Raw genomic sequence first — 24,573 nt, 5'->3', positions numbered from 1 at the left:
TTAGCACTTGCAGTCCTCTGAGTGTACTTTCCATCCGATGCACGTACTGCAGAGAACAGAACTATTTCAGGTTATTATATGCTATCTCTTTTGTGCTTAGGAAAACCTTTTGGAAATAATAACAGTGAGGTCAGGCAGCCATATACTTAATCAGTCTATTCCCTAATAGCTTATTTCCAATAGCCCAATAGAGGTTAACGTCAATTTGATTTACATTGCAGCAGGAAATCCTGCAGTAGAAAATAATGGAGTATACTCTCATACGAAAACTCTCTTATTATCACATAGCTTCTTAAAAACAGGATATTTTCTGAAATACAAAGTTTAGGCATAGTGTTAGATATTTTGGTTTCTACTTGTGTTACCTGATGTTCTTGTTACCCTCATAAACTTCCTGTTTCTGGAAGGAATGACGTTCTTTGGAAATGAGTTCACAGTGTGCATTTACACAGTTGAAAAATATGTTTCCTTTTGTCATTTATAAATGTGTTACCTTTTGATTAAATAAATTTTAGCTTCTGGTTTATTTCTGGTGAGAAAAGGCAATTCTATTTCAGTACCTTTTCAGTATTTTTCTGCATGTATTTATTCAATTTCCTCTTATTTGTTTCCATTTTGAAGTATTGTATTGATCTACCTTCATAAGAATGTGTTTCCATGTCTAACAATCTTTGTCATCAATTCTAGTCTTCTGGTTTTGCTATTCCACCCCTGGAGACACAAAATCTCTGTAATAAATTGCAATGAAAGAGCATAAATTAATTTAGTATGCATTTCCATGCACTGAATCTGCTTCCTGTAAAACTTTTGGTATTTCAACTAGCTGTCAATTTTTTTTTAATAAGTGGATTTTTCAGAAGCATTTGCTTTTTTCCCTCACACATTTTCTTTGGACAAAGGGCCAGACTGAATAAGTAATATGCCAAGCCAGAAACAGCTTTCGTTTACATGTCAGTATTTTAAATTGAATTGGTTTTCTTTCCAAGCCTTATTTCTATCAGTAAGAACTGAGTTTGGCTAGAAACTGAAGACTTCTTCTTGCCCCTTGTAGGGTTGGAGCTCCGTTTCAAAATGAAAAGGCTTAAAATAGTCATCCAAGCGTGTAAAAATAAAGCTAGACCGTTTTAGGTGGTTTTCTGGCATGTATTTTACAATTTGCTTTAATTAGGAATTACACTTCAGTTCCAAAAAATTAAAAATGCAATCATCGGCAATCTGCTTTGGAACAGTTTTTGCATGATTAATGTGTGTACAGGAGAGTGCAACATAAATATTTTATTTCAGTAAGATTGGACACTGCGAAGACTTGCAGAACTCAAGTAATGTATTCATTCAGAAAACTGTATTGTACCACAATATGTATTCTCTCATACATATTACATGTATTTTAGCTTAAAATATTGCTATGGAGCCACTAGAAAGTGTATGGGGGAAAGCATGAAGTAAGTCTTGCCATCCCTGAGCTGTTCCCACTAGTTGCTGAACTTACCTCCCCTACAGTTCTGAGCACGTAACAGTGGCAATGCTTCACTTTTATGAGCTTTGCTGTAGTTATAGCTTGATGCCTACAGTAAACAGCTAAGAAAAGTAAGGTGAGAATTGCAAAAATGTGCAGGGTTTCTCCACACTGATTAGAAATTGAGAATATCAGTTTACACATCTGGATGTTAAAAATTTCATGAGATGAACTCCAGCCTAGGACTCTGGCACAACCACCTTCCAGCAAAAAAATGCTGCTAAAGTGGAACAGGAATCCAGGAAAGGTTATATGGATGCTCTAGAGCCTGTGCTATGCACTGGCAGAGAGCTATGAAGACAGCTTTCGCCATTAAATGGCCAAGTATGAGCCACTGCTGGAGGAGAAGGATGTTTCTAAGACTTATCATGCATACCTGACATTACTGGGAAATGGTGAAACTTAGCTTGGTGGCAATAATCTCCAACAGTTACCATGGTATGGTCACCTCCCTGTTTCTTACCTTTCTCATTTTTGCTTTCTGTCTCCTGAGAGTCTGGTTCACTCGGCAACTCCACCCAGTCCTCCACTGGGTGAGAGCCTGGACGAAAAGAGCACAGGAGAAATGACATTTCCAGTGGCATAATACTTTGCCAGCTGATGAAATAGCTGCTAAAGCCATGCTGTCTGGCTTTTGCTTTCAAAACAGCTTGGCTTCTATGAGAGTCAGAGACAAAGGTTGCATTTTCTATTACTTCTCTTGTGTTGTTCTTGTTTTTTTCTGTATTTTTTTTTCCTGCTTTATTTGTTTCCCTTAAGGAAGATGGGATCAGAGCTTAGAAGCAAAATAATCAAATCTTCCTCATAATTACATCAATAAAGATGTTTGTAGCATGTTAAATACTCTTCAAGAAGATTCTCAAACAAGATTTCATAGCCCTCCTCTCCACACAGCTTAAGAAAACATGGCAAAGCAGCTGGTTAGAGGAAGAATCTTCCCATTTGAGTGGCTTCGTTTGTTGGGGTTTTTTTGTTTGGTTGGTTTTTGTTTGTTTTTCATCCTGGGCAGTTCTGTGGATGTCAACTTTTTACTCTGGAAAATTTGATTAGATGTGTGTAATTACTTTAAAAGGAAATAATAAATTTGTGAGCATGACGTCTGCAGAACAGATCAGCAGAAAAAAACATAGAAGAACATTTTAATGCTCAACTCTGCCTTGATATCTCAAAAACAAATAGGAAAATCTGGACTAATGCCCTCTCAAAGTCAACTGGGCCTATTTTTAGCCATCCAATTAAAGCCACAATTTCACACCAATGTCTAAGAGCTTAAAAGAATTATAGAATCATAGAACCATAGAATGGCTTGAGTTGGAAGGGATCTCAAGGATCATCAAGCTCCAAGCCCCCTCTCACAGGCAGGGCTACCAACCTCCATATCTAATACTAGACCAGGCTATCCAGGGGAAAAAAGAAGAAAAAAAAAGAAGAAAAAAAAAAAGAAACATGAAACATCAGAAATTGAAAACAAGAACAAACACCTTTACGAAAACTAAGAAAGACGCCCGAGAAGGTACATAGTCAGTTCTGTATGCATACTAGTGTTGGGAATGCAGAGTGGATTTCTTCATGAGCCCAAAACTGAGCACAGTCGTAAGTATTTGGAGGATTTAAGCTTAATGGTAGAGCTGATGTTTCAGATAAGGATAAGAAAAACAGCACACGGAAGACAATGGATTAAAATATTAGGGTCATGTGGTGACTGATAACTTATGTGATCTTTTTAAGAGTCTAAATGCAGAACTCAAATAAAAGGAATTGCTTTTTTACTACTTAAGCTTGCCCAAATATGAGTCAATGTAAATTAGAATTACTGCACTCTGCCTTCTAGGTATTTTCGTTTATGAATTTGAACAAGGAGTGAGAAGATAAAGAACTGGCCTTCTAGAGGAAACTCATGCTAAATCTGATCTGTCTTTAATCACTGGGAATGTGTTTTGTCTCCTGCCCACATGAGATTTGGTTAATAATAACGCAAGATGGGCAATAGAACTCAGGGCTTTGTGTTTAAGAACTTTATGTCTTGCAAAATTAGAGACTGAAAATAAAATGAAGATTTTGTTTAGAAATGCGCTGTAAAACTTCCCAGTTTTCCCAGCCCTTCTAACATTTGTGCACTTGCTTTACAAATGCAAATATTGCTTTGCTAATTTCATTTTCAGTAGAGAGGGCTAGAGCAGCGCTGTTGTAAGTTCTATGACATCAGGTTCAAGGGAAGCAAGTGTCTTTTGTGTGGTTAAGTAATAAATTAGAGTTAGCATTACAGCATTCCTAAGGCATTACAGGAATCCTTTGTCAGCACCATCAGCTCACTTGGGCATTGATCAAGGATGATGCTTCTGAAGTTACAGGGCTGGTAAGGATGCCTGTGGTGGAAGAAGCAACACTATTTCAATGCTTTATGAACTTTGGCTCTACAGGTGCAGGCACAGCTTCTGGATGAAGCACAGGTGTGCTTCCTTAGCACGCAGAGCATGTGGAGCAACCGGCCCGGTGCAGCCAGTGCTCCCCAGGGCCAGCCCTATTCCAGCCCAGCAGGTATGAGTGCATTGTGGCCCAAAACGCATGGCTGTTGCCCAATTGCTTCCACTTTGCCCCTCTTTGGGGCATGGACTAGAGCGCTCACAGGCGCGGGGTGATGGTTGAACTAGATCACATTAGCGGTCTCTGTGACCTTGATGATCATATGGTACTATGAAAAGCTCAGGCAGCCACAGGCAGACTTGCAGGTCTTTCCGTGATGCATAAGGAGCCCATGAGCATTACAGACTTCTGCTGGAGAAGCAGCAGAAAATAATATATCGTTTTAAAGCACTCTCATGGTTCTTCAGACATCTGACCCTCACTCATAGTTCAGAACGATGGAAAAATGAGTGCTCGGGCAGGGATTTTTACAGACAAGCACGTCTGTGTAAAAATAAAAGGAGGACTGTAGGAAACACCACAGCGTTACACGCACCAAGCAGAGCCGCCGGGGCTGCAGCTGCTCAGCTGGACACACCGGCCTCGCGCTCCGAGGGCAGCGGCATTCCCCGGGCAGCCGAGGCTTTGGCGGCACGGGGACACGGCCACGGAGCAGCGGTACGGGCGCTGCGGCGGTGGGCCCGGCCGGGGCCCTACGCTCCCCCGGGCCGGGAGCCGCGGGCGCCGTCAGGGCCCGGCCGGCGCCGCTCCGGTTGCCGCGGTGACGGGAAAGCCCGCTCCCCCGCCCCCGCAAACATGGCAGCGGCGGCGCGGCCGGCTCCGGCGGGGAGCGGCGGCAGGTGAGGAGGGGCGGAGGGGAGGTGTCGCCCCGGCCGCAGCAGCCGTGCCGTGCGGGCGGCACGCCGCGCTCCGCATCCGGCTCCGCTCAGGCGGGGCGGCGGAGAGGCCGGGGCGGCGGCTCGGCTCGGGCCCCGCGGGCTGGGGCCGCCGCAGGCCGGCGGGAGAGGCGAGGCGAGGCGGGCGCGGGGGGCGGGCTCCCGGCCCCGGCAGGCAGCGCTCCTCCCTCCCGCCCCGGGAGCCCCCGGCGGGGTGACAGCCCAGCCTAGCCCAACGCAGCCGCCCTGCCCGGCCTCGGCCCGCTAGCCGCCAGCGAGGCGACAGCCGCCTCCCCGCGCCCGCCATGTGGAAGCTCAACAAGAGCAGCAAAGTTCTCCTGGACGACTCCCCCGAGGAGGAGGAGACGCGGCCCCGCGGCCCGCCGCCGCCCGCCGCCGCCTTCGCGGCCCCCCAGGTAAGAGCGTGGCCGGGGGCCGCGGGGCTCGGCCCCCTCCACTCCTGCCGGCGACATGAGTAATCAGTTTTCCACGCCGGGATGCGCGCCGCGATGGGCGAAGGTGCCGGTGTCGGTGCCGTGCGTGCGGCTGTCAGCGGGTTGGGGTCCTCGTTCGCCGTCTCTCTTCTTCCTGCCCGGCTCTCCCTTCCTTCCCGTGCCTCTGCCTCGGCCCTGGGCAGCGCTGCGCCCGGCGCGGTGAATTACGCGACCATCCTTGGGCGAGCAGCCTGCGGATGGCCGCGTGTTTGTGTGCGGTGCTAAGTTCTGACAGGGTGGCTTCTGCTGGAGTTTTTGGTCGTAGCGGTTGGTTAGCTGTAGATAGCTGCAGTCTTATTGAAGGCTCTCGCTGTTAAATGGTAAGTTGTGCTCCAGCAGCGACCTTCCCAATGAGCTGTCTTCAAACAAACACAATTGGAAAGGAAGGGCATCGGTCGAGCACCGGGCAAAACAACTACAAGAATGTTCACTGACTGCTTTCAAGAACTCGATAGCGATTCGGCATCAGCCCAGTTCAGCAGCCTGTTCAGCTTTCTTGCAGATCTGATCTTCCGTTGCCACCAAGCTGGGATTAGGCACAGCCCAAGCAGGTGGCTGCCTAGGGCTGCGGGCTGGTGGGATTTGTATTCGAGGTTGGCTACAAACACCCACCCCACTGCCTGCCCAGTGTCTCGGACCTGTCTTACTGGAAGAGCTGGCATGTATCTGGACAGCCTATCTCTGGTTGAGTTTCTGGTTGGTAGCTGTGATGGGTGTCAACACGTGGCTACTGCTGATGAGCAGCCTCCCCTAGTCACAGCAGATATTCGCTCCCTCTCCCAGGAGCTAAAATCACTGCACTTATCTTCAGTGCAGCCTCATCTTGGCTATTCTTGCGCCCTGTGACCACAAGAGCCCTGTCTCCAGATGTGAAAATGCCTGTGGATAAATGGCACCTTCTTGTAAGAGGAGGAACAGATACTTATTTTGAAGAGTCTTTCAAGGGATGAAGAGGATTATGGGGTTGGATATGGGGTATGTCTCCTGCAGCTTCTCATACCACATGTAGCGTTTACTCCCATGGTTCCTGTCCTCAGATGCTTGGAAACTTGTACTGCTTTCACTATGCTGCTGATTTGCTCTCTACAGCTCTCCTAGGCTTACTTACCTCCTGAAACCCACCACAAACCTCCAGAGTCACCATATGCTTTGCAGGGACCATTCCCTGCTCTTCTTCTCTACACACAAGAACTCCCAGACCCCTCTGATGCTCCTGACCCTAGCGTTCCCCAGATCAGAAGGTGGTTCTTTGGTCTTTCATTCTTACAATTCTCATATTACTTTTTCCTCAACTTTAGTAACAGAGATCTGGTGTGTTGTTTTTTGTTTGTTTGTTTGTTGTTTTGTGTGTGTGCGTGTTTGTTTTTGTCCCATTCTTTGTCTTCACTACCATAAGCTTACATTTCCTTAGGAGGGGATCTCAAGTTAAAATGGTATTGACAGCAATTTCAGGTGCATATAGTTTGCCATTTTCATCAATTTTAATAAACTTCCATTCTTGCTCTCAGAATATCTGTTACCTGTGGCACTAGGATAAAATGTACTTTTTGGTGTAGGAGATGGCAGGGGAAGAATAAATTATTCAAAAACCCTAAATGAAATATTCTTGAAGACAAATGGTTTTGGAAAGTTAGCAGGGCTCTAGTATAGGTTAGCCCTGAAACTGCTTTGGAGACAGTTCATGTTGTTTGTTCTGCTTCAGGTCTTGATTTTTAAATTTGGGAAAAACTGTTTTTAAAGGAATAATTTAAGATTTTGTTTAAGCTTTAAGGAGTGATAGATACATGGAGAACTATGATCATCTGATTAATGTTTCTTACGATCCATCAAAGGTAGCACCTAGATCATCTATAGGTACAAGTGTTTCTGAGACGTGATTCAGGCGGGCCTCAAGAAGAAAGTGGGAGGTAACGTAATGCACTTGTTAGATCTGATAGGGCTCAAGGGCCTCACTTTTAGCCTTTGTGATTTCTCACATTTCATCAGAACCTGCATTTGCTCCTAATAGTAGGGTCATGAGGGAGTGGAGGGCAGCGATGTACAGGGAGTTCAGCAGTGAGCTGTGCTACGTGGCTGTGTCCTGAGCTGCAGGAGGGCCATGGAATGGAGAAGATGTGGTTCTGGTATGGTAGCTGTGCTGGAGAAACTCAGTTTGCCTCTGCTGTGTTGGAGTTGTCATGGGCAGAATGTCTGAACTGTGGATGAAGAATGTTCTTATTGAGAAGAAAAGAATCCAGAGCTCCCTCATTTTCTTTCTCGAGGGCTAAGCTCTAAATAATTGATTGGGATGATCTTTAGTAGATTAAAAAAGCCCATCATTGGATTTTGGGCAGAAGTTTGCTGTTAGATTTCATTTCCTCTAGGTTCTTTCCTGATACACCAGTTGCTAAAATGGAAGATTCACTGTCATCGTAGTATTTGATTTATGCCACTGTATGCAGTTTCTTCAAAGCTGGGAAAGATTCAAGGAGTTCTCGCTGTAGAACCTAGTAATTAGGGCATTCAGGAGCAGACAGCAACAAAGAATTAGGCTACTGGAATTAAAAAAGAAAAAAACCTTTGTGGCTCTACAGAAATTTTAATCATCCTATTTAGATATGGAAGGCTGATCTGGGCTTACACAAGCAGACGTTTGGATTTGCAGAGGTTCATGGTCTCACTCGCTTAAACCCAGAATTGTGATGGTTCTGTTTTTATGGAGAGTGGTTTTATTTTATTTTATTTATTTATTTTCCCAGGCAGAAGAAAAACAAATTGCAGAGCATGAGAATGGCAGTGGGAGGAACTGCTAGTCTCTAGCTACTTTTTAGCAAAAGTTTCTGCATACGTTGAAGTATATTGAATTGTTAACACTTATTTAAAATAGTAAGCTGTTTCCTGAGATAAGAAAGACAAGTAAATTCTGAAACGATTTGTGTACGTGTGCACAATTGTTGTATATTATTTTTTTTTAGATCAGACAGTTTTAGGCTGAATCATAAAGGTTAATTTTAGTTTACTCTTCAAAGCATAAATATTTTACATTTATGCAGTGAAGGTTCTTTATTGACTAGAGTTACAGTTAATGCATGAGGGCAACTTAATACGTGTGAATAGTGCAAGTGTGTAAAATGAAATTAATGTCTTGTGTTTCTCTCTCAAAATATGCTTGAAACATACAGTTATGCTTGCCAAACCTGCATTCAGTTTGTAATATACTCATTATGTTTCAAACTGGAGTTATATTTTTGGAATGGGAAAAATGTTTGGTTTTGACTTCTGCAAGGCAGTGTTTTGGCAGTCATGCTGTATTCTCCTTGATTAAAGTCTGCTGTAATCTAATCAGGCCTCAGAGATGTCAATGATGTGTCAATATTTCATGCTACTCTTACGTAAAATGGTGCTCAGCTTTGGAATCTGCCTATATATTAGGGCAGCTGATGAGTATCCAGCTAAATTGTATTATATTTTGCAACTTTGTCTTTCATGTTGAATGCTCTGGATCCCTCGTCTTTCTTGACCTGTTCCCTTCTGATGGTATTTTTGGTTATTTTCGCAGGGAATATGTGCAAAAACATGTTTAATGCTGAGTTTTGTTTAGACTTGCACACTGAACGTGTTTAAAGTTGGGTATACAGATTTTTAGTTATCTATTTTAATTAAGATGTTTAAATCTCTGGTACAATTTTGGGACTAGCTTTCATCTTCAGCTGAGCCAAACTCAGACAGACCCTGAAGGAATGGGTGGGAGCTGCACAGCATTTTGTATGCTCTACTAATACACTGAATAAGATTATTTTTTAATTAAAAAGAAGTAGTAAATGTTAATCAAGCTAATGTCTTTCCTTCACTTTCTAACCACTTAAATGTGTCTCAGGCTTTGCATGTGGTACTTTTACAATTTCTTTATACATACTCTTCTGTTGTAGCCTATTTTTTCATCAAAGTAATTCTTCTGACATTTTGTGGCATTTTCCTGGCTAACATCCATCACCTGTGTTCTGTTGTCGTTCCTGAACATCAGACTGGGAGGACTGACAACAAAAGCTCTCCTGAAGCTTTCCTTGACTTGCCTTTCCTGTTTTTTTTCGTCACATGCATCCTGCAGCAGTGGATCCTTTTTCTTTCTCAGCCTTCATGGAGCCCTGAAGAGAGCTGATGGTGTCTTGAGGTGTCTTTTTGCTGATACTACTGTTCTTGTTTATGACATAAGCTTAAGTTGTCCTTATCTTTCTGGTTCAGTTTCTTCAGCTGACTTCCCTTTGTTTCAGGACATTTACATTCAGATTTCTAGCCTTGCTTTCAAGATTTTTCTCAGTACATCCCCTTCCTCTTGCCCATTTGTCACTTCTAACACTTGTATCTTCTTTGGAGTCAATTCTGCTTTACTAGCTCAGACAGCCTCTGTTTATCCTCAGCCCTGTGTGTCTGCATCCCTGTAAGCACCGTATGGAATTATTCCCTTTGGCTGATCCAAAAATCCCATTCTTCTCAAAATCATTTCTGGAGATCCATCATCCCTAATCTGTTTGCTATATCTTTGTAGAGGTAGACGGACTATTTACACAGGCATATAGTGATAAGATAGGAATGGTTTTAAACTAAAAGAGGGGAGATTTAGGTTAAATTTTAAGTGGAACTTCTTACTCAGAGTGTGGTGAGGCACTGGCACAGGCTGCTCAGATAAGCTGTGGGTGCTGCATCCCTGGAGGTGTTCAGGGCTGGGTTAGGAGGAGCCCTGGACAGCCTGGTCTGGTGGGTGGCAGCCCTGCCCATGGTACAGGGGTTGGAACTGAATGGTTCTGACCATTCTACCATTCCATGATATGCTTTTGTAAAGTTAATAGAAGCATACTTTCCTAGCAGAGTGGAGATCGCATGCAGTTAGTATATGAACAAACTAGTACATAGTACTTTTTGAGAGAGAATTAATGTTTTTCATGTGCTTAATTCTTTACTACTGAAATAAATTAATAAAATGATTTCTTCCCTCGCTTTTGTAGAAACTTTTTGTCTGATTACATAAAAGCATCCATAAGATACGTAGAGTTATTAGCATTTAGATGGATCCCTTGCCAGGTAGAGCAGTTTTCAGTCCTGACATCATCAGGGAATGATTTAGTGGAGGGTTGTTAGAGTTATGGTGGTATGATTAGGTTGAGGTTTGACTTGATGATCTTGAAGGTCTTTTCCAACCTGAGCAATGCTATGATTCTTCTAGCTCATTGCGAAGGACCAGGCTAGAGTGTGAATGTAGCACTGCCCGTGGAGATGAAAGCAGCATCTCAAAAGGAAGTGGTGTGTTTGCTGTTGAACACCGTAACCAAAAATAAAGTGTTCAACCTGTTTTGCAGAAACTATTCTACAAGAATGTTACCATTACTCATGCAAGAGGTTTTTTCTGGGGGATGTGTAATTTAACTTCAAATGCCATGCATGACTCCGTAAAAAAAATCATAAGTCAGATACTGTCTTTTGAACTATCATCGTTTTCTGGTGTGGGTAAGTCATTACATCAGAGAAATTTTCAATCAGAAACATCATCAGAATCAAAAACTTCATTGGAATATTCACATTATTGAAGCAATTCAAGTCAAATTGATTATCCGACCATATTTTCAGTGTTGACATTGATAGTATTTCCCTCTCAATATAGTTGTTTCCAGTTCTTGGAGCATCCTTTAAATATTAAAAATTGGGCAAAAGCATATTCTTAATGAGCTCAGTTTTTAAAATTATTTTTAAGGTGTTAAGTAACATTCTTCCTAAAATATTATAGAATCATAGAATCATAGAATCACCAAGGTTGGAAAAGACCTAAAAGATCATCCAGTCCAACCGTTCACCTATTCCCAATAGCTCCCACTAAACCATGTCCCTCAACACAACATCCAGTCTTTCCTTGAACACCCCCAGGGTCAGTGACTCCACCACCTCCCTGGGCAGTCCGTTCCAGTGCCTGACCACCCTTTCTGAAAAGTAATACTTCCTCATGTCCAGCCTGAATCTCCCCTGCCGTAGCTTGAAGCCATTCCCCCTGGTCCTATCACTAATGACACGAGAGAAGAGGCCGACCCCCAGCTCACTACAACCTCCCTTCAGGAAGTTATAGAGAGCAATGAGGTCTCCCCTGAGCCTCCTCTTCTCCAGGCTGAACATTCCCAGCTCCTTCAGCCTCTCCTCATAAGCCCTGTGTTCCAGACCCCTCACCAGCTTTGTTGCCCTCCTTTGAACACGTTCCAGGGCCTCAATATCTTTCTTGCAGTGAGGGGCCCAAAACTGGACACAGTACTCGAGGTGCGGCCTCACCAGTGCTGAATACAGGGGAACAATCACCTCTCTGCTCCTGCTTGCAACACTGTTTCTGATGCAAGCCATGTAAAGCAAAATCTGAGTAAGATGTCTTAGAATGACTTCTTATTACAGGCAGGTACAATAATGTGAGCAATTAATAAGATAACCTCCGTTAGTGATGAGAGAACGCAGAACATCGGAATCTGCTGCTCTGAGATTTCTTTTTGTGATGCCAATAAAACGCAGAACTACGAAAGTATTGTTGTGTAAATACTTACATTTGGAAATTAATCTTTTCCAGTAACTCCTGCCGTTTGTATCGATTGACAGTAAAAATATGGAAATAATTCAGATATTCTATTTTGAAGTGTAACAGAACGCAAAGCAATAACTGAAGAAGAAATGGTTGAATGAAACAGTTTGTCAAAATGCTAAACAAGTTTTTGACAGCTGTGAATGCTGATGGAAAAAACATCATCTTTGTTTTGATTCAGCCTTAATAATATTTTAAACGGCGAAAAAATAGGAAAACTGTTTTTCATCATCCGGTCAATCTGGAGGATAATAGTTAATTGTAGAAGATGGAGACCTAGAATATGAAAGCAATTTTGAATACATTGGATGGGCTGTGGGCTGTATCTGAAATAGTCACCTGGCTTTCTCAAAGGCAGCAAGGTACAGCAAGCTCTTCTGCACATGGTCTGGTGAATTGTAAGATGAAAGTATAAGGTTCAAAGAGGAAAGCGCATTCTTTAACATAATTCATTTTTAAGCTTTCCTTTTCTTTGTGAACAAATTATTTTCCATTTTGCTGCAGAGAGGCATAGGAGGCTGCCAGGGTAGCAGTCACTGTCACTGTTCAGTCACTGTGGTTATAATGGAGATGCTTTTGTAATGCTGGAGAGTGATTTAGAGTACTAGAATGTTCTTTATAGAGTTTTTGAGAAACCAGTTTAAAATACCAAACAACTCTTGAGCGTGAAAAGACTTTGGGAGTACCTAGTTTAATATTTTTTATTGGTGATAATAATAAGTTTTCAGTGTACACCAGCTGTTCACATGGTTAGCTTGGTTTGTTCGCTTGTTTTGAACAAACGTGGACATGGAAACAGCACTGAGCGACCGAGACCTAGCAGTAGATGAAGTATGGATGAGACTAAAATGGTCTTGGACTTAATCTTCTCTGCTATCAAGGAGAAGGGAAATTTGCAGTTCAACATGGAGTTCCATCTGTTGAACACCTGACTTTGCATGAAAGCTTGGCTGTTCAGACTGCAGGCCTTGTGTCCTTGAAGGGCACGTTCCATTTTGCATCAGCATTGGGTACAGGTCTGTTTTTTTTTTTCCAGCCGTGTCCATCTACCATCTACGTTTGATCACAGTTGCTTCAAGCTGATGATTTGAAAAGCACATGTATATCCACACATTGATTTTTCCAAGTGTATGTGCGTGTGATCAAGAATGTGAGGCTAAGACCAAAGTTACCTGCTGCTTTCTCCTTATTCCAGTGAGGAGTGTATTTTGTGCTAGTTTTGTTTCAGATCTAAAACCAGATAAGCAGAGTGATTTTTGCTTTATTAATCTGTTGTAGACTTTATTTCTTTCATTTGATGTTATAGCAAAATCCTGCTCAAACCGAAGGAAGCATGTTCTTTTGTTAGCTATACTGAAGATAGTGATCTGACAGCGGGATCTCGTCTGAGCGCGAGCTGGCTGTCTCCGGTCAGGCTGTGTATCTAGAGTTGTTCTCCTGTTTGGTTTGTAATCAGTGTTTTGGGAATCTTTCCAGCTTTGGAGGTTAACTTTGAGGTCTATAATCTTCTGAGCAATTTTTATTTTTTCTCCTCCGTCTCCTATCTCTGGGTTACTTTGGGGCTTTGTGGAGGACTGGGAGTTGTTTTCAGTTTCTGCACGGCAAATATTTCCTCAGGTGGTGGTGGTTGTTTTTTTGTTCCACTTAAGTTATTCATCTATGGTTCATAATCTAATTTGCACTTACAGGCATGATGACCTAGATGTTAAATTCCACTTAGTCCTTGATGAAGCATGGCAGTAGGCAGAAGAGATGTAACAGGTCAGTGGAAGGGCAGTAATTTGTACCAAAAAGACTTATTCCTAAAACAGCCAGTTTTTCTTAGGTGCGTTCTACTTTGACAACCAGTGTACGTGTGATAGGAAGGCTCCATAACTGAGTAGAGAAAATCGATAATATGCCATTTAATGTACTAGAGCAGGAGAAAGACACAGAGGGCAACTTGATGATAGTATTTGCCTTAACTCTTTGGTGTCCAGTGTTTCTCATCGTGGACTGAATGATCTAAAGGGACTAATTAATTACTTTACCACAAAGGAAGCTGAGGGAAGTAGATTACAGTTTTGATCTCTGTACAAAAAGGTTTATGTGCTAGTTGAATTAATCCCTTGAGTACCCTATGGTTTGCAGCATGTCCAACAAAAGGGCACTTGTTTCCTTACGAAAACACACTGTGCATACCAACATTCTCGTGCCAGAACTGAAAGGCTATTCATGTTGATCAGCATTTCCCGCTTGCCTTAGTATTTAGGTGCCTGTTTCATTACTAAATGCTATAATGTACTCCATGTTTTTCTTTTAAGTTAAAGTAACTGTAAGCCTCTTAGACTGAAGTAAACTGGGATAATGTGTAAATGTTGGTGTTTCTTATGCAGCATGATAAAGCAAGTGTATCTTCACTTTTTACAAATAGCTGTGTTTGTCCCCTTAGAGGAGAATAAAAGAAAAAAATTGAAATTGTAGGTTCCTTGGTCCCTGATCAGTGATGAAAGTAGACTGTATCTGTAAAAGGGGGAAAAAAAATGATTCCCCAGATAACAGATGAAGATGGGCTGTATGTGCCTTCCTGTCTCTTTTCAGACCTTTCTCATAGTGCTCCTGGCCCTGTCACTTTTCTTGTCACCCAGTGCGCAGGTTCCTCCCCGGCCATGTGAGTCAGTGAATGCTGTGGCTGCTGTGGAGCGTGCTTTTTTTCCTGCCTTGCTTTCCTCTACTTTCCCTAGCCACAAGTTTTCCAATAAATGTATAGAAATCATGTCTGCCTGAGACTGATAAATTCAAACCTACTGGTGTTGGTTAGTTGAAACCTCCTTGGTGTCAGTCACAAGTTACTGAAAGCACCTAGGACGTACAGATGGATGTCAGATATGCATCACAGTTGACCAACTCTTCATCTTTTAGATCTCTTAGAATCATAGAATGGCTTGGATTGGAAGGGCCTTAAAGACCATATAGTTCCAATCCTCCTGCCATGGGCTGGGTTGCCACCCACCAGCTCAGGCTGCCCAGGGCCCCATCCAACCTGGCCTCGAGTACCTGCAGGGATGGGGCATCCATAGCTTCTCTGGGCAGCTGTGCCAGTGCCTCACTGCCCTCTGAGTAATAATTTCTACCTAACATCTAAACTAAATGTCCCCTTTGGTAGTTTAAAACTGTTCCCCCTTGTCCTGTCACTAGAGATCTTCAGAGAGCCCTATCCTGCACAGGGGCTTTTGGCCTCTTGATGGGTCTTCCACTCCTGTAAAATGTGTTTTGAGCAATGGATTCTCCCCAGTTGCTTTTCTGAGGGATTAATATCCTTTTGTCTTCGTACTTTGTATCTTTTTACTCTGTGTTGCCTTTGAACTGTCAATCCCCCGCTGTGTGAGTGTCCTCCTGAGAGCTACTGCCCCTTGGTTATGAGGATCACATTCTATGTCTGTGAGTAGTAACATGTGGATGCATTAACAACACAACCCTGCTTGTCACAGTTAGTAGAAAAGGTTCGGTTTTATTATTTTTTTAACTGTTCATTGTGAATGACATCTTTTGTCAGAGATGGTGTTCCTGTTTTCCTATGCCTGTTATCTGGCTCCCCAGCCCTGTGAGATGCTCACCGCATCCCTCAGCTTTTCCCTAAAACCTTGCACTGTGAAAGTCGTTTTGCATTTTTGTTTCTGTATGCTCTGGCTTGGTGGAGGCTGTATGCCTTTGCCCTTTCATCTTTTCTTTATGCATTGTCATATTTTTATAATCCCTCTTAATATATTTGGAAAGCTGAAAGAATGAAAGTGAGAGGTGTTGTTTCTCTGGGAGGTACCAATGGTGCCTTGTTTGTTCTGGAGATAGCATTGTGCTTTTGTACCTGGCGGCTCTGACAGCTCTGGATGGTTGAAATCACTTTTCCTCTTACCGTATTTTTCCTGGAGGCTTTTCTAGTACTTGACTTTTTCTTTGGGGTGAAAAATTTGGACAAATCGGATGAGAGTTCTCTAGCTCTAACTCTGGAATTCTGTGTGGCATTCGTGTTTAAAATATTGCCAGTGATTCCACAATTCTCTCTTTAAACTGGGGATGAAAAAAGTAAGTAATTTTCATTCTGGAGTATTGCACAGACGTTAACTTTGTAATTTTTAGTATCCCATCTACAATGATATTCTTTATTAGGAAAATTGACTAAAATGCAGAAGTTCAGTAACTTATTGAGGTCACAGCGTGCAACAGTCTCATTTTTGGTGATGATAGAAGTTCCTGACTTTGTATTCTGCCCCAGCAGTCTGCAAATCACTGTTTCCAACATACAGTTGTTATTGAAGTACAGTGGGATGGTCTTCATGCTGGTTCTAGAAATGTTCATCACCTCTTGTACAGTATGAAGGATTGCCTGTATTAGGAAACATTACGAGGAGATTACAGTAAATATAATCAAAAAAGGATGTGTGGGATGAGAAGGTGACCTCTCCAAGAGGAAGCTGATACTTCAGGGGTCCCCCGTGACTCAATACACCTAATACTTCTTTGTAAGCTTTCTCACCTCTTCCTAATGTTGTTAGCAAAGGGACAGGTCTTTAGGTGTTTTGTGTAGAGATGTGTGGTTTTATTTATATGGAGTTACCTTAAAAAATAACAACAACAACAAAAAAATCCTGAGCACATAAACTTGTTAATATTTCCTTTTAGTTGAAAAAGATAGGAGTGGACAAATTTGATTTTGAAGTGATAGTTGTCTGTCATAAGAAAAAAAGGGTCCAAAGTAGCTACTGGGAATTCTGTGAAATTGTCACTTCAGAGGGGCTTTCTATAAACTGTTATCCTGTAATTTCTGTGAGGGTTTTTTATGTTTGTTTTGTTTTTTAGAATTGCTCTTAAATTATGTGAGTTTAGGTTTTTGTTCCTATTACAGACTACTGGTATTTGGAATTACGTGTAGAGCAAAAAATGTATACATATATCTTGTTAAAACATAGACAAAGATGAGAAAATCCCACCATTCTTTATATACTGTGGTTCACTTCTCATATTGTTCTTTGACCTGTAAACTGTTCCTGGTACTTATCTTACTTGTCCTGTCTTGGGGGCATGTTGATAGCTGGCTTGAGTGCACAGAGATACTAACTTGATTCAAAGATGGACAGAAATGCTGCCCTACTAAATTACCTTTGCTGGCATTGTCAGTACTCTGGTTTTCATCAGAGATCTTGAAGATAGAAGGGAAAGGAATGCAGGCAAAAGTCTGTAATGAAGAGGAAATATAGTGATTTTTGATGTGAAAGTGGAGAGAATCTTTGGACATTGCCTACTCCAGGCTATGGACACTGCATAGAGCAACATCTACAAAAAAACTGCAGCCATAACTATTAATTTAAGATTCAAGTTAAATTTTAAATTTCAGTTGTGTGGAAATCCTTCTGACATAAGGGTTTTGGGGCTCTCCTTTCGGTTGGTGTGGGGCTTTTGGTTTTCTAGGGATTTGATTTTGTGTTTTTGTTCCTGGTGCAGCATTAGCTGTGATGTTTGCTTAGTTCTGTGGTGTTTTGAATGATGTTTTGAATAGAATAAAAGCATTTATGAGTATTCTAAAATATTGCTGCTGATTGTCCAACTGAACTGACCGCAAGCCTTTTTTTATCTTTATTCTTTTCTTTTTGGAGAATAAAGACCAGTTTCTTCATGATGAAGTTCCATCTTCAGTGTCTCAACTTGCAACAAAGGTAAATATCTGTTCTTTGGAAGTGTAGCACGTTGTATATCATGTATATACACTTCACTCTGTGTGTGTTAGGAGCTTTGCTTTTTATTGTGTGCAGCCTGAATTAAGGAGGATATTTATGTACTTTATTGTTGGTTTTATCATTGTGATCCTTCCTCATAGTGTCATGGATTTCTCATTGAAATAAGGAAATAAAGCAGTGTTCCAATTATTTTTTGGAAGAAAAGTTCCTGTATTTTTATTCTTTCATGTAGTATGTATTAAAGCATATATATATTAAAAAGAAAATAAGAATCCACAGGAATTAACTGAAGTGCCATCTAAAGTAAAGAAGAACTGAATATTACCTGTTCTGAAAATATGATCACTGGGAGAGATTTTTATATCTATTGCATTAAATGTGTAACTCAGCTGGCTCTGTGAGCACAAGGACTTTATCTTGTATCTCTTTACGGAAAGTTGGCATTGAGTAATATATTTTTTTACCTTGATATGTGTCCAAGAATATTTTTAATGGTCTTCAACTACAGTGCTAGAAGATGAAAGAACTGGAAGTCGCTGTGATATGCTAGAGCTTGTTTTGAAATTCCACAGGTATAGAGAAAAGCATTTAAAAACAGTGTCATTAGCGTAATAGGATACTTCACATTAACATGTATAAACTGAACATCTGCCTCTCTTACTTCTTTTTGTTCTACTTGAGATGCAGCATGATTTTCACTGAAAATAGCAGTGCAGTTATGCTATATCTTTCTGCTTTTTAGAAAAAAAAATGTATTCCTCCTTCTGGATACCTAAACTGCTATGTTTTTTATGTCAGATGGTAAATGTTTAGGAAAAGAATCTTGACATCACTTTGTTTTATATTGAAGCTTTTTTTGTCCATTTCTTAGTCATTCAGGAAGACTTGCTAACTGTGTGTTTTGGTTTCAGGGGAAAAAAAGGCCCCAGGGCAAACCACTGAGCTGCGGTATTTTTCTGTTGTAAAATAAAATCCCCTTGTCTTAAAAAAGTTATTCACTAAAACCGCTCCTTATCCTTCTCATCTTATTTTTCTTTATTGTTGTTTCTGAAAGCACTTCTGAGTTTTATTTGGTTCTTCTGTCTTAGGAGCTGTCAGTAAAGTGGTATCCCATGAGTTCCAAAATCCTTAATATAGAAGGCTTTTTATATGTGTGGCCTTTTCAGTGGATGTGTTTCATGAATGAGTCTCCATGTAGAAACAGTATAATGAAGAACAATGGAGTTGTTCAAGAAAAGGGATCCTGATTTGGTATGCCTGCCCTTTAGGGAAATAGCCTTTAAGGACAGCCCTTAAAGCTGAAGTTTTAGGCCAATCCTCATCCCCAGTCTGACAGAAAAGCCTTTGACCTGGATCTGAAGGTGCACAAGCAGGAGCTGGTCCTAGTGGCTGAAGCTGTAGGCTGCAGAATGAGCTTACATTGTGCTCATGCAAGAAGTTGCCCACCCTGCAGTGAGAACAAGCTGGCTTCAATGCTAGAGTTTTCCAGTTCCCTTTTCCTGTTTCACCTAGAAGGCAGGTACAGCTGGTCAGAAAGCCATGTGGCATCTCCATTGGAGGAGCTGTGAAATCCCTAGTGGTACACTGGGAGAGGCAGAAGCTGAAACCCTTTGCGCATCACTCTTTGGCTTCAGCTAAGCTCATCTCAGTGAACAGAGCTCAGCATTGAACTTCAGCATTAGAAGCACAGCGGAGGCATCACCTGCAATTGTTACCAGGCCACCTTTTGAAGAGACAAATAGTTTGGAGAAACAAGGTACATTATCTTAGCAATGGTACTAGAGGTGTTGGGAAGTCTAGTAGGGCCAAATTCTGGAGTTTCTCTCCAAAAGTAATCGTTGGTCTGCACACCAAGAAAGTTGAGATCCTTCCCAAAAATGCTTTGATAGCTGGGAAACAAATTTGGAGGGGCTTGGTTTTTTCATTTTGAATTCTTTGTTGTTTGGATTCTTGCGTGTTATGAATAGGCTTCCTATATTGTGGGAACAGCACTTCTTTAGTTAAAGCCGATTGACGTTTTTTATTATAAAACACTTAGTTGTAACTTTATTGACCTGTAAAGTACTTATATGGAAAATTCCTCCCTGGCTTTTTATTTTGACAGGGTGGCAGAGGAGGGAGGAAAGCTGCAGGACAAACAGTTGTTGAGGGAAAAATTTGTTTTTGTTTCCATTTAAAAAAGAAAATTGTGCACACTTTTTGTGGAGTGCTTTTACATTGCTGGAGGATTTTGATTCACCAGTTGTGAATCCTGTGTGAAAATACTTGTGACGATCTGCTCAGACTTGGCCAAAACATACATTTCTAGAAATCTCATTTCATACATGCTGAGTTGAGGCTTTTTAGGGATTAGCTGCTTAACTACACAACAGCACTGAACATGCTGATTCTCACTGCAGGTATACGGAGCACAAAATTGCTCTTTTTGGTTGCTAAGACTCTTGTTATGTGGTTTCTTGTAGCCCACAGAGAGTGACTTCTGTTCCCCGGAGCCCTGCTGGTTAGCAGTCAAGAAGTAGAAAACTCTAATGAGAATATATTGCAAGTGCTACTACCCATTCATGAAGCAGTAGTTTTAGTCAGAGTGATGTTCAAACATACTTGAATCATTCACTTTGAAATGTTAACTATTTATCATATACCTCTAATGTATGTCCCAAATCCTTACTGTTGTTCTTCAACTTGATTGAGACTATGCTTATCTCCTCCCCACCATAATGCAGCATTCATGTACAATTAACTATTTTCAGTTAAATGTAGTCATCTTCCTTAGTATGTGTTCATCTATATGTGCATATATATGTTTCTGCAACATACTGTTTACTTTTAGGAGTGTTCTACTTCTTTAGTATATAACTGTTAGTATTCCTCATTTGTCACTTTATAGCCTAATTTTTCATGAACCTTCTTAACATAATGTGGAGCTCTAATTATGAACTGCGTACCTGTGACAATAAAATCAACTGAAAAGTCATCTTAGCGATGCTTTACTGTTTCCCAGTAGACTCTGATGGCTCATTTATTACTCATTGCCTGTCTACTTAGTATGGGAAACAGAGGGTCATGTCAATCATCTGAATTTGTTGGTGTAGTGAAAACTGGTATATTTAAAGTAGTTTATTTGCAGTGATACTTCTCAAGTTTATAGGAGACTTCCAAATAAGGGGATCTGACCCTTTCTGGTGTACTTTACATATCAAGTTAACTATTGATAGATGTTTGTTCCCTTTTTTTTTTTTGTCTAAAGATGGAACAAAATCAACGTATGTAGTTTATATGTAGCTAATTCACTTGGATCAATATGGGCAGCGAAACAGAAAAACCTTCCGAAAGGGTTGAGATTAGGGGGGTGAGTTCAGAGAAGCCACCTACAAGGCTCTGTGGAGGGAAGATGGCTGCAATTTTTATTGCTAGAATTCATATAGTAATTTCTGCTACAAAAAAATGTTCTGTTGCCCCTAACCTCTATGTTGTTTAGTGACTATCTGACTCTGACATCTTTTATTGAGCTGATTCTTATCGTTAACCAAAAGAACGCAAAAAAACAAATGACTTAGTGTTCTGCTTACTTAGTAATTTCATCTGATCTTCCACAGTATCACAGGGGTACAAAACCATGGGATAAGGAAGGCGGTATAAATGTCAGTAGGTAATGAACTGGATCTGCCCTTTACAGCAGCAGTGTCTGATCTGCCATCGTGTGAAAGTTCTCCCCAGGAATCTGTCTGACAGATGGGCACCAATACTAAAGGTTTGGCAAAGGCAGAGCGGAGGCAATAGCAGTGAGGGGGGAAAAAATTGCAGGCAGTTGGACTAGGGATGGACAGACTGTATCCTTTACATGATGTTCTGGAAGTGGCTGCTTGTACTCCCATGTCAGAAGATACACTAATTAAATGGCTGCTTTTTCAGCGTAGAGGGAGTTCTTCATAAGCTGGAACTAACACTACGGAAGGCAGGGGAAGAAGATGATGGTTTTTCAGTAGTCTTCCTGTTGATAGATTAATTTACATTTCACTTCTACTGATCCTTTTAGGTGATTGCACAGAGCATTGTGATGCAGATTTTCAAGACCTAAAATGGATGTTAGGGGGAAAGTATGTTATGGCTGTTATAATGGGAGTACCCCATGCTCTCACAGTCAAGCTAGCATGAGGGCAGCCTGTGATCCTATTTCACACAGCGCTGAAATGACATCTTGAGATGTTTCTACTTTGCTTCTCATGGGCATTTTCGAAAAACAGTGGACTGTGGCATCCGACTTGGTCTACTAGAGGCTTAGCCCTTCTAACTTTTGAAGTTACAAGACTAGCTGTTAGTTGTAATCTGTTTTTCTTAGCAGTCCCCTTTGGGTACTTCACTTATCTTTCATTTTCAAGTTTTTGTTTTGTTTTAAACTTGGAGTTTTGACTGTATACTCAGTTCTTTTCCAGTGGTATCAGCTTTGATTTTCTGAAATCTTCTCCTATGAGCTTAAATTCTTAAGCTCTGTCCTGCCAACCAGGGAAGCAGGCAGAGGTGGCGGGAGACCTGTGTGAATGAGCAAGATGTTTCTGGAAGAAAAACAAAACCAAAAACATACAGTAGAAACATATGGAAGGTGAATGCAAGGTCAAGAGATGGAAGGGGAAAATAAAGACACTCTCTAAGCATGCAGGGATGAAGTTAGGAAAGCCAGAACCCGCTTAGGGTTAAATCTGATGATGGAAATAAAGAGCAACAATGAAAGGCTTCTGCAGGTACTTCAGAAGCACAGAGAATATTGAGAAGATGGACCCTGACTCTTAACAGTGGTGACCAGTGAATGGGCAGGAGGCAGTGGGCTCAAAGTGAGAAGGAAGAAATTCCATTTAATGAGAACAAAATAAGTTTTCACCATGAATGTGGTGAAGTCCTGAACAGGCTGTCCAGAAAGGCTGCAGAGTCTCCCCCTGTGGAGATGTTCTGGTTCCAACTGGATGCAGTCCTGGGTAAGCTGCTCTGAGCATCCCTGTTTCAAGCAGTGTGGGTGGATAGATACCTCCAAAGGTCTCTTCCAGCCACATGGACTCTGTGGTTCTTTGAACTTTGGATGCTGAATTATTTCTTTTTCCATTGATGCATGGAAAAAGTACTTTAAAAGTTTGTGAATATGAACTAGTCAGTTATAAACGTGGACTTATCTGAAAACTTTAGGAGTAGTATTTTTGAGCTTTGTGTAGACTGTTACATCACAAAAATGAAATACAGAACTTCTACAAGTGGCTTAGTGGCTCAAAGACTGTATCAGTAGTTTATTTTCATATATTGCATAACTTTGCAAAGTAGTTGAAACTGCTGCGTGTCAGACTCAAGGTTTTGGAGAGTGGTGACTTCAGGATCTCTTCACTGAATTGTACCTACTAGCAGATACAGTTGTAATGACTCCAGCTGCACTGGGAGTCATACTTACTTCTAGGTTAAGCAAACACATCTTGCTGTGTTAGGGAATCTTTTAAGTACATGGCAGATACATGACACTCATGATCAAAAAGAAAGATCACAGTCTCAGTAGTTCAGCGGCTAGAAATTAAGTGATGGAAGTATATCTTAAAAGTTAACTGTATAGGCGTACTTCATTCTGGTGGCCTTAAAGAATGGAGTGACAGCTTTGGTGGAGGGGGAAGGGTGTTGGATGTCATCTGCCTGAAATTCTGCAAGGCCATTGGCATGGTCTCTCTGAATTGGAGAGGTGTGGATTTGAAGGATGGACTGTTTGATGGATTAGGAACTGGCTGGCTGGACGCAGCCAAAGGGCTGTGATCAATGGTTCTGTGTCAGGGTGGAGGCCGGTCACAAGCGGTGTCCCTCAGGGGTCGGTCTTGGGACCGGTGCTCTTCAACATCTTCATCAGTGACACAGACGATGGCATCGAGTGCATCCTCAGCAAGTTTGCAGGTGACACCAAGCTGAGCCAGACAATACATTGGAGGGAAGCCGTGCAGAGGGACCTGGGCAGGCTGGAGAAAGCAGGTCCCTGAAAACCTAACGAGGTTCAATAAGGCCAAGTGCAGGATGCAATCCCAGGTATTCATACAAACTGGGGGAAGAGCTCCTGGAGAGCAGCCCTGTGAAGAAGGACTTGGGGGTCCTGGTGGACAAGAAGCTGAACATGAGCCAGCAGTGTGTGCTCACAGCCCAGGAGGCCAACTGTGTTCTGGGCTGCATTAACAAAGGGGTGGCCAGCAGGGAAAGGGAGGTGATTGTCCCCCTCTACTCAGCTCTTGTGAGGCAGCACTGCATCCAGTTCTGGGGCCCCCAGTACAGGAAGGATGTGGAGCTCTTGGAACAGATCCAGAGGAGGGCCACTAAGATGATCAGAGGGCTGGAGCACCTCTCCTATGAGGAAATGTTGAGGGAACTGGGCTTGTTTAGCTTGGAGAAGAGAAGGCTCCAGGGAGATCTCATTGTGGCCTTCCAGAACTTGAAGGGAGCATGTATACAGGAGGGGGAATGGCTGTTTATGAGGGTGGATAGTGATAGGACAAGGGGGAATGGTTTTAAACTGAGACAGGGAGGTTTAGGTTAGATATTAGGAGGAAGTTTTTCATCCACAGGGTGGTGACGCACTGGAACAGGTTGCACAGGAGGTTGTGGATGCCCCATCCCTGGAGGCATTCAAGGCCAGGCTGGATGTGGCTCTGGGCAGCCTGGTCTGGTGGTTGGCGACCCTGCACATAGCAGGGGATTGGAACTAGATGAGCATTGTGGTCCTTTTCAACCCAGGCCACTCTATGATTCTGTGATGTGATTCTGTGCTGGAGGAATAGTACAATGTAGTATATGTAGTTACTGATTTACACACAAGTAGAACCAGCAGCCAGCCTTCTGTACATTTTTATCTAGAGACCTGCGTACGGCATCTGCTGACATTGAATGGGCTTCTTCTAATAACTGTTCTTGAAGTCATCGGCACATCTGCATCAGGCTTCATGAAATTAGATGTAAA

The 24,573-nt window shown here is 42.0% G+C and overlaps 2 protein-coding genes across 3 annotated transcripts in view; one reads left to right on the top strand and one right to left on the bottom strand.

The window, feature by feature from the left end:
* Nucleotides 1–24,573, bottom strand: part of FBXO25 (F-box protein 25) — a 653,677-nt gene that overhangs the window by 583,970 nt on the left and 45,134 nt on the right. The gene's annotated exons all lie outside the window — the stretch shown is intronic.
* TDRP (testis development related protein) overlaps nt 5,020–24,573 on the top strand; it is a 28,496-nt gene continuing 8,942 nt past the window's right edge. Inside the window, exons 1-2 of one of the 2 annotated variants that reach the window (XM_052697897.1) lie at nt 5,020–5,231; nt 17,526–17,585. In XM_052697897.1, coding sequence (XP_052553857.1) covers nt 5,121–5,231; nt 17,526–17,585 — 171 coding nt within the window. In that variant the 5' untranslated portion in view covers nt 5,020–5,120. The remainder of the gene's footprint in view (nt 5,232–17,525; nt 17,586–24,573) is intronic. The other variant, XM_052697907.1, reaches the window with a different exon arrangement.

Source organism: Tympanuchus pallidicinctus, unplaced genomic scaffold, assembly GCF_026119805.1.
Source record: "Tympanuchus pallidicinctus isolate F22 unplaced genomic scaffold, pur_lepc_1.0 scaffold1, whole genome shotgun sequence".
Classification (NCBI taxonomy): Eukaryota; Metazoa; Chordata; class Aves; order Galliformes; family Phasianidae; genus Tympanuchus; species Tympanuchus pallidicinctus.
This window is presented reverse-complemented; position numbering and strand designations above follow the sequence as displayed.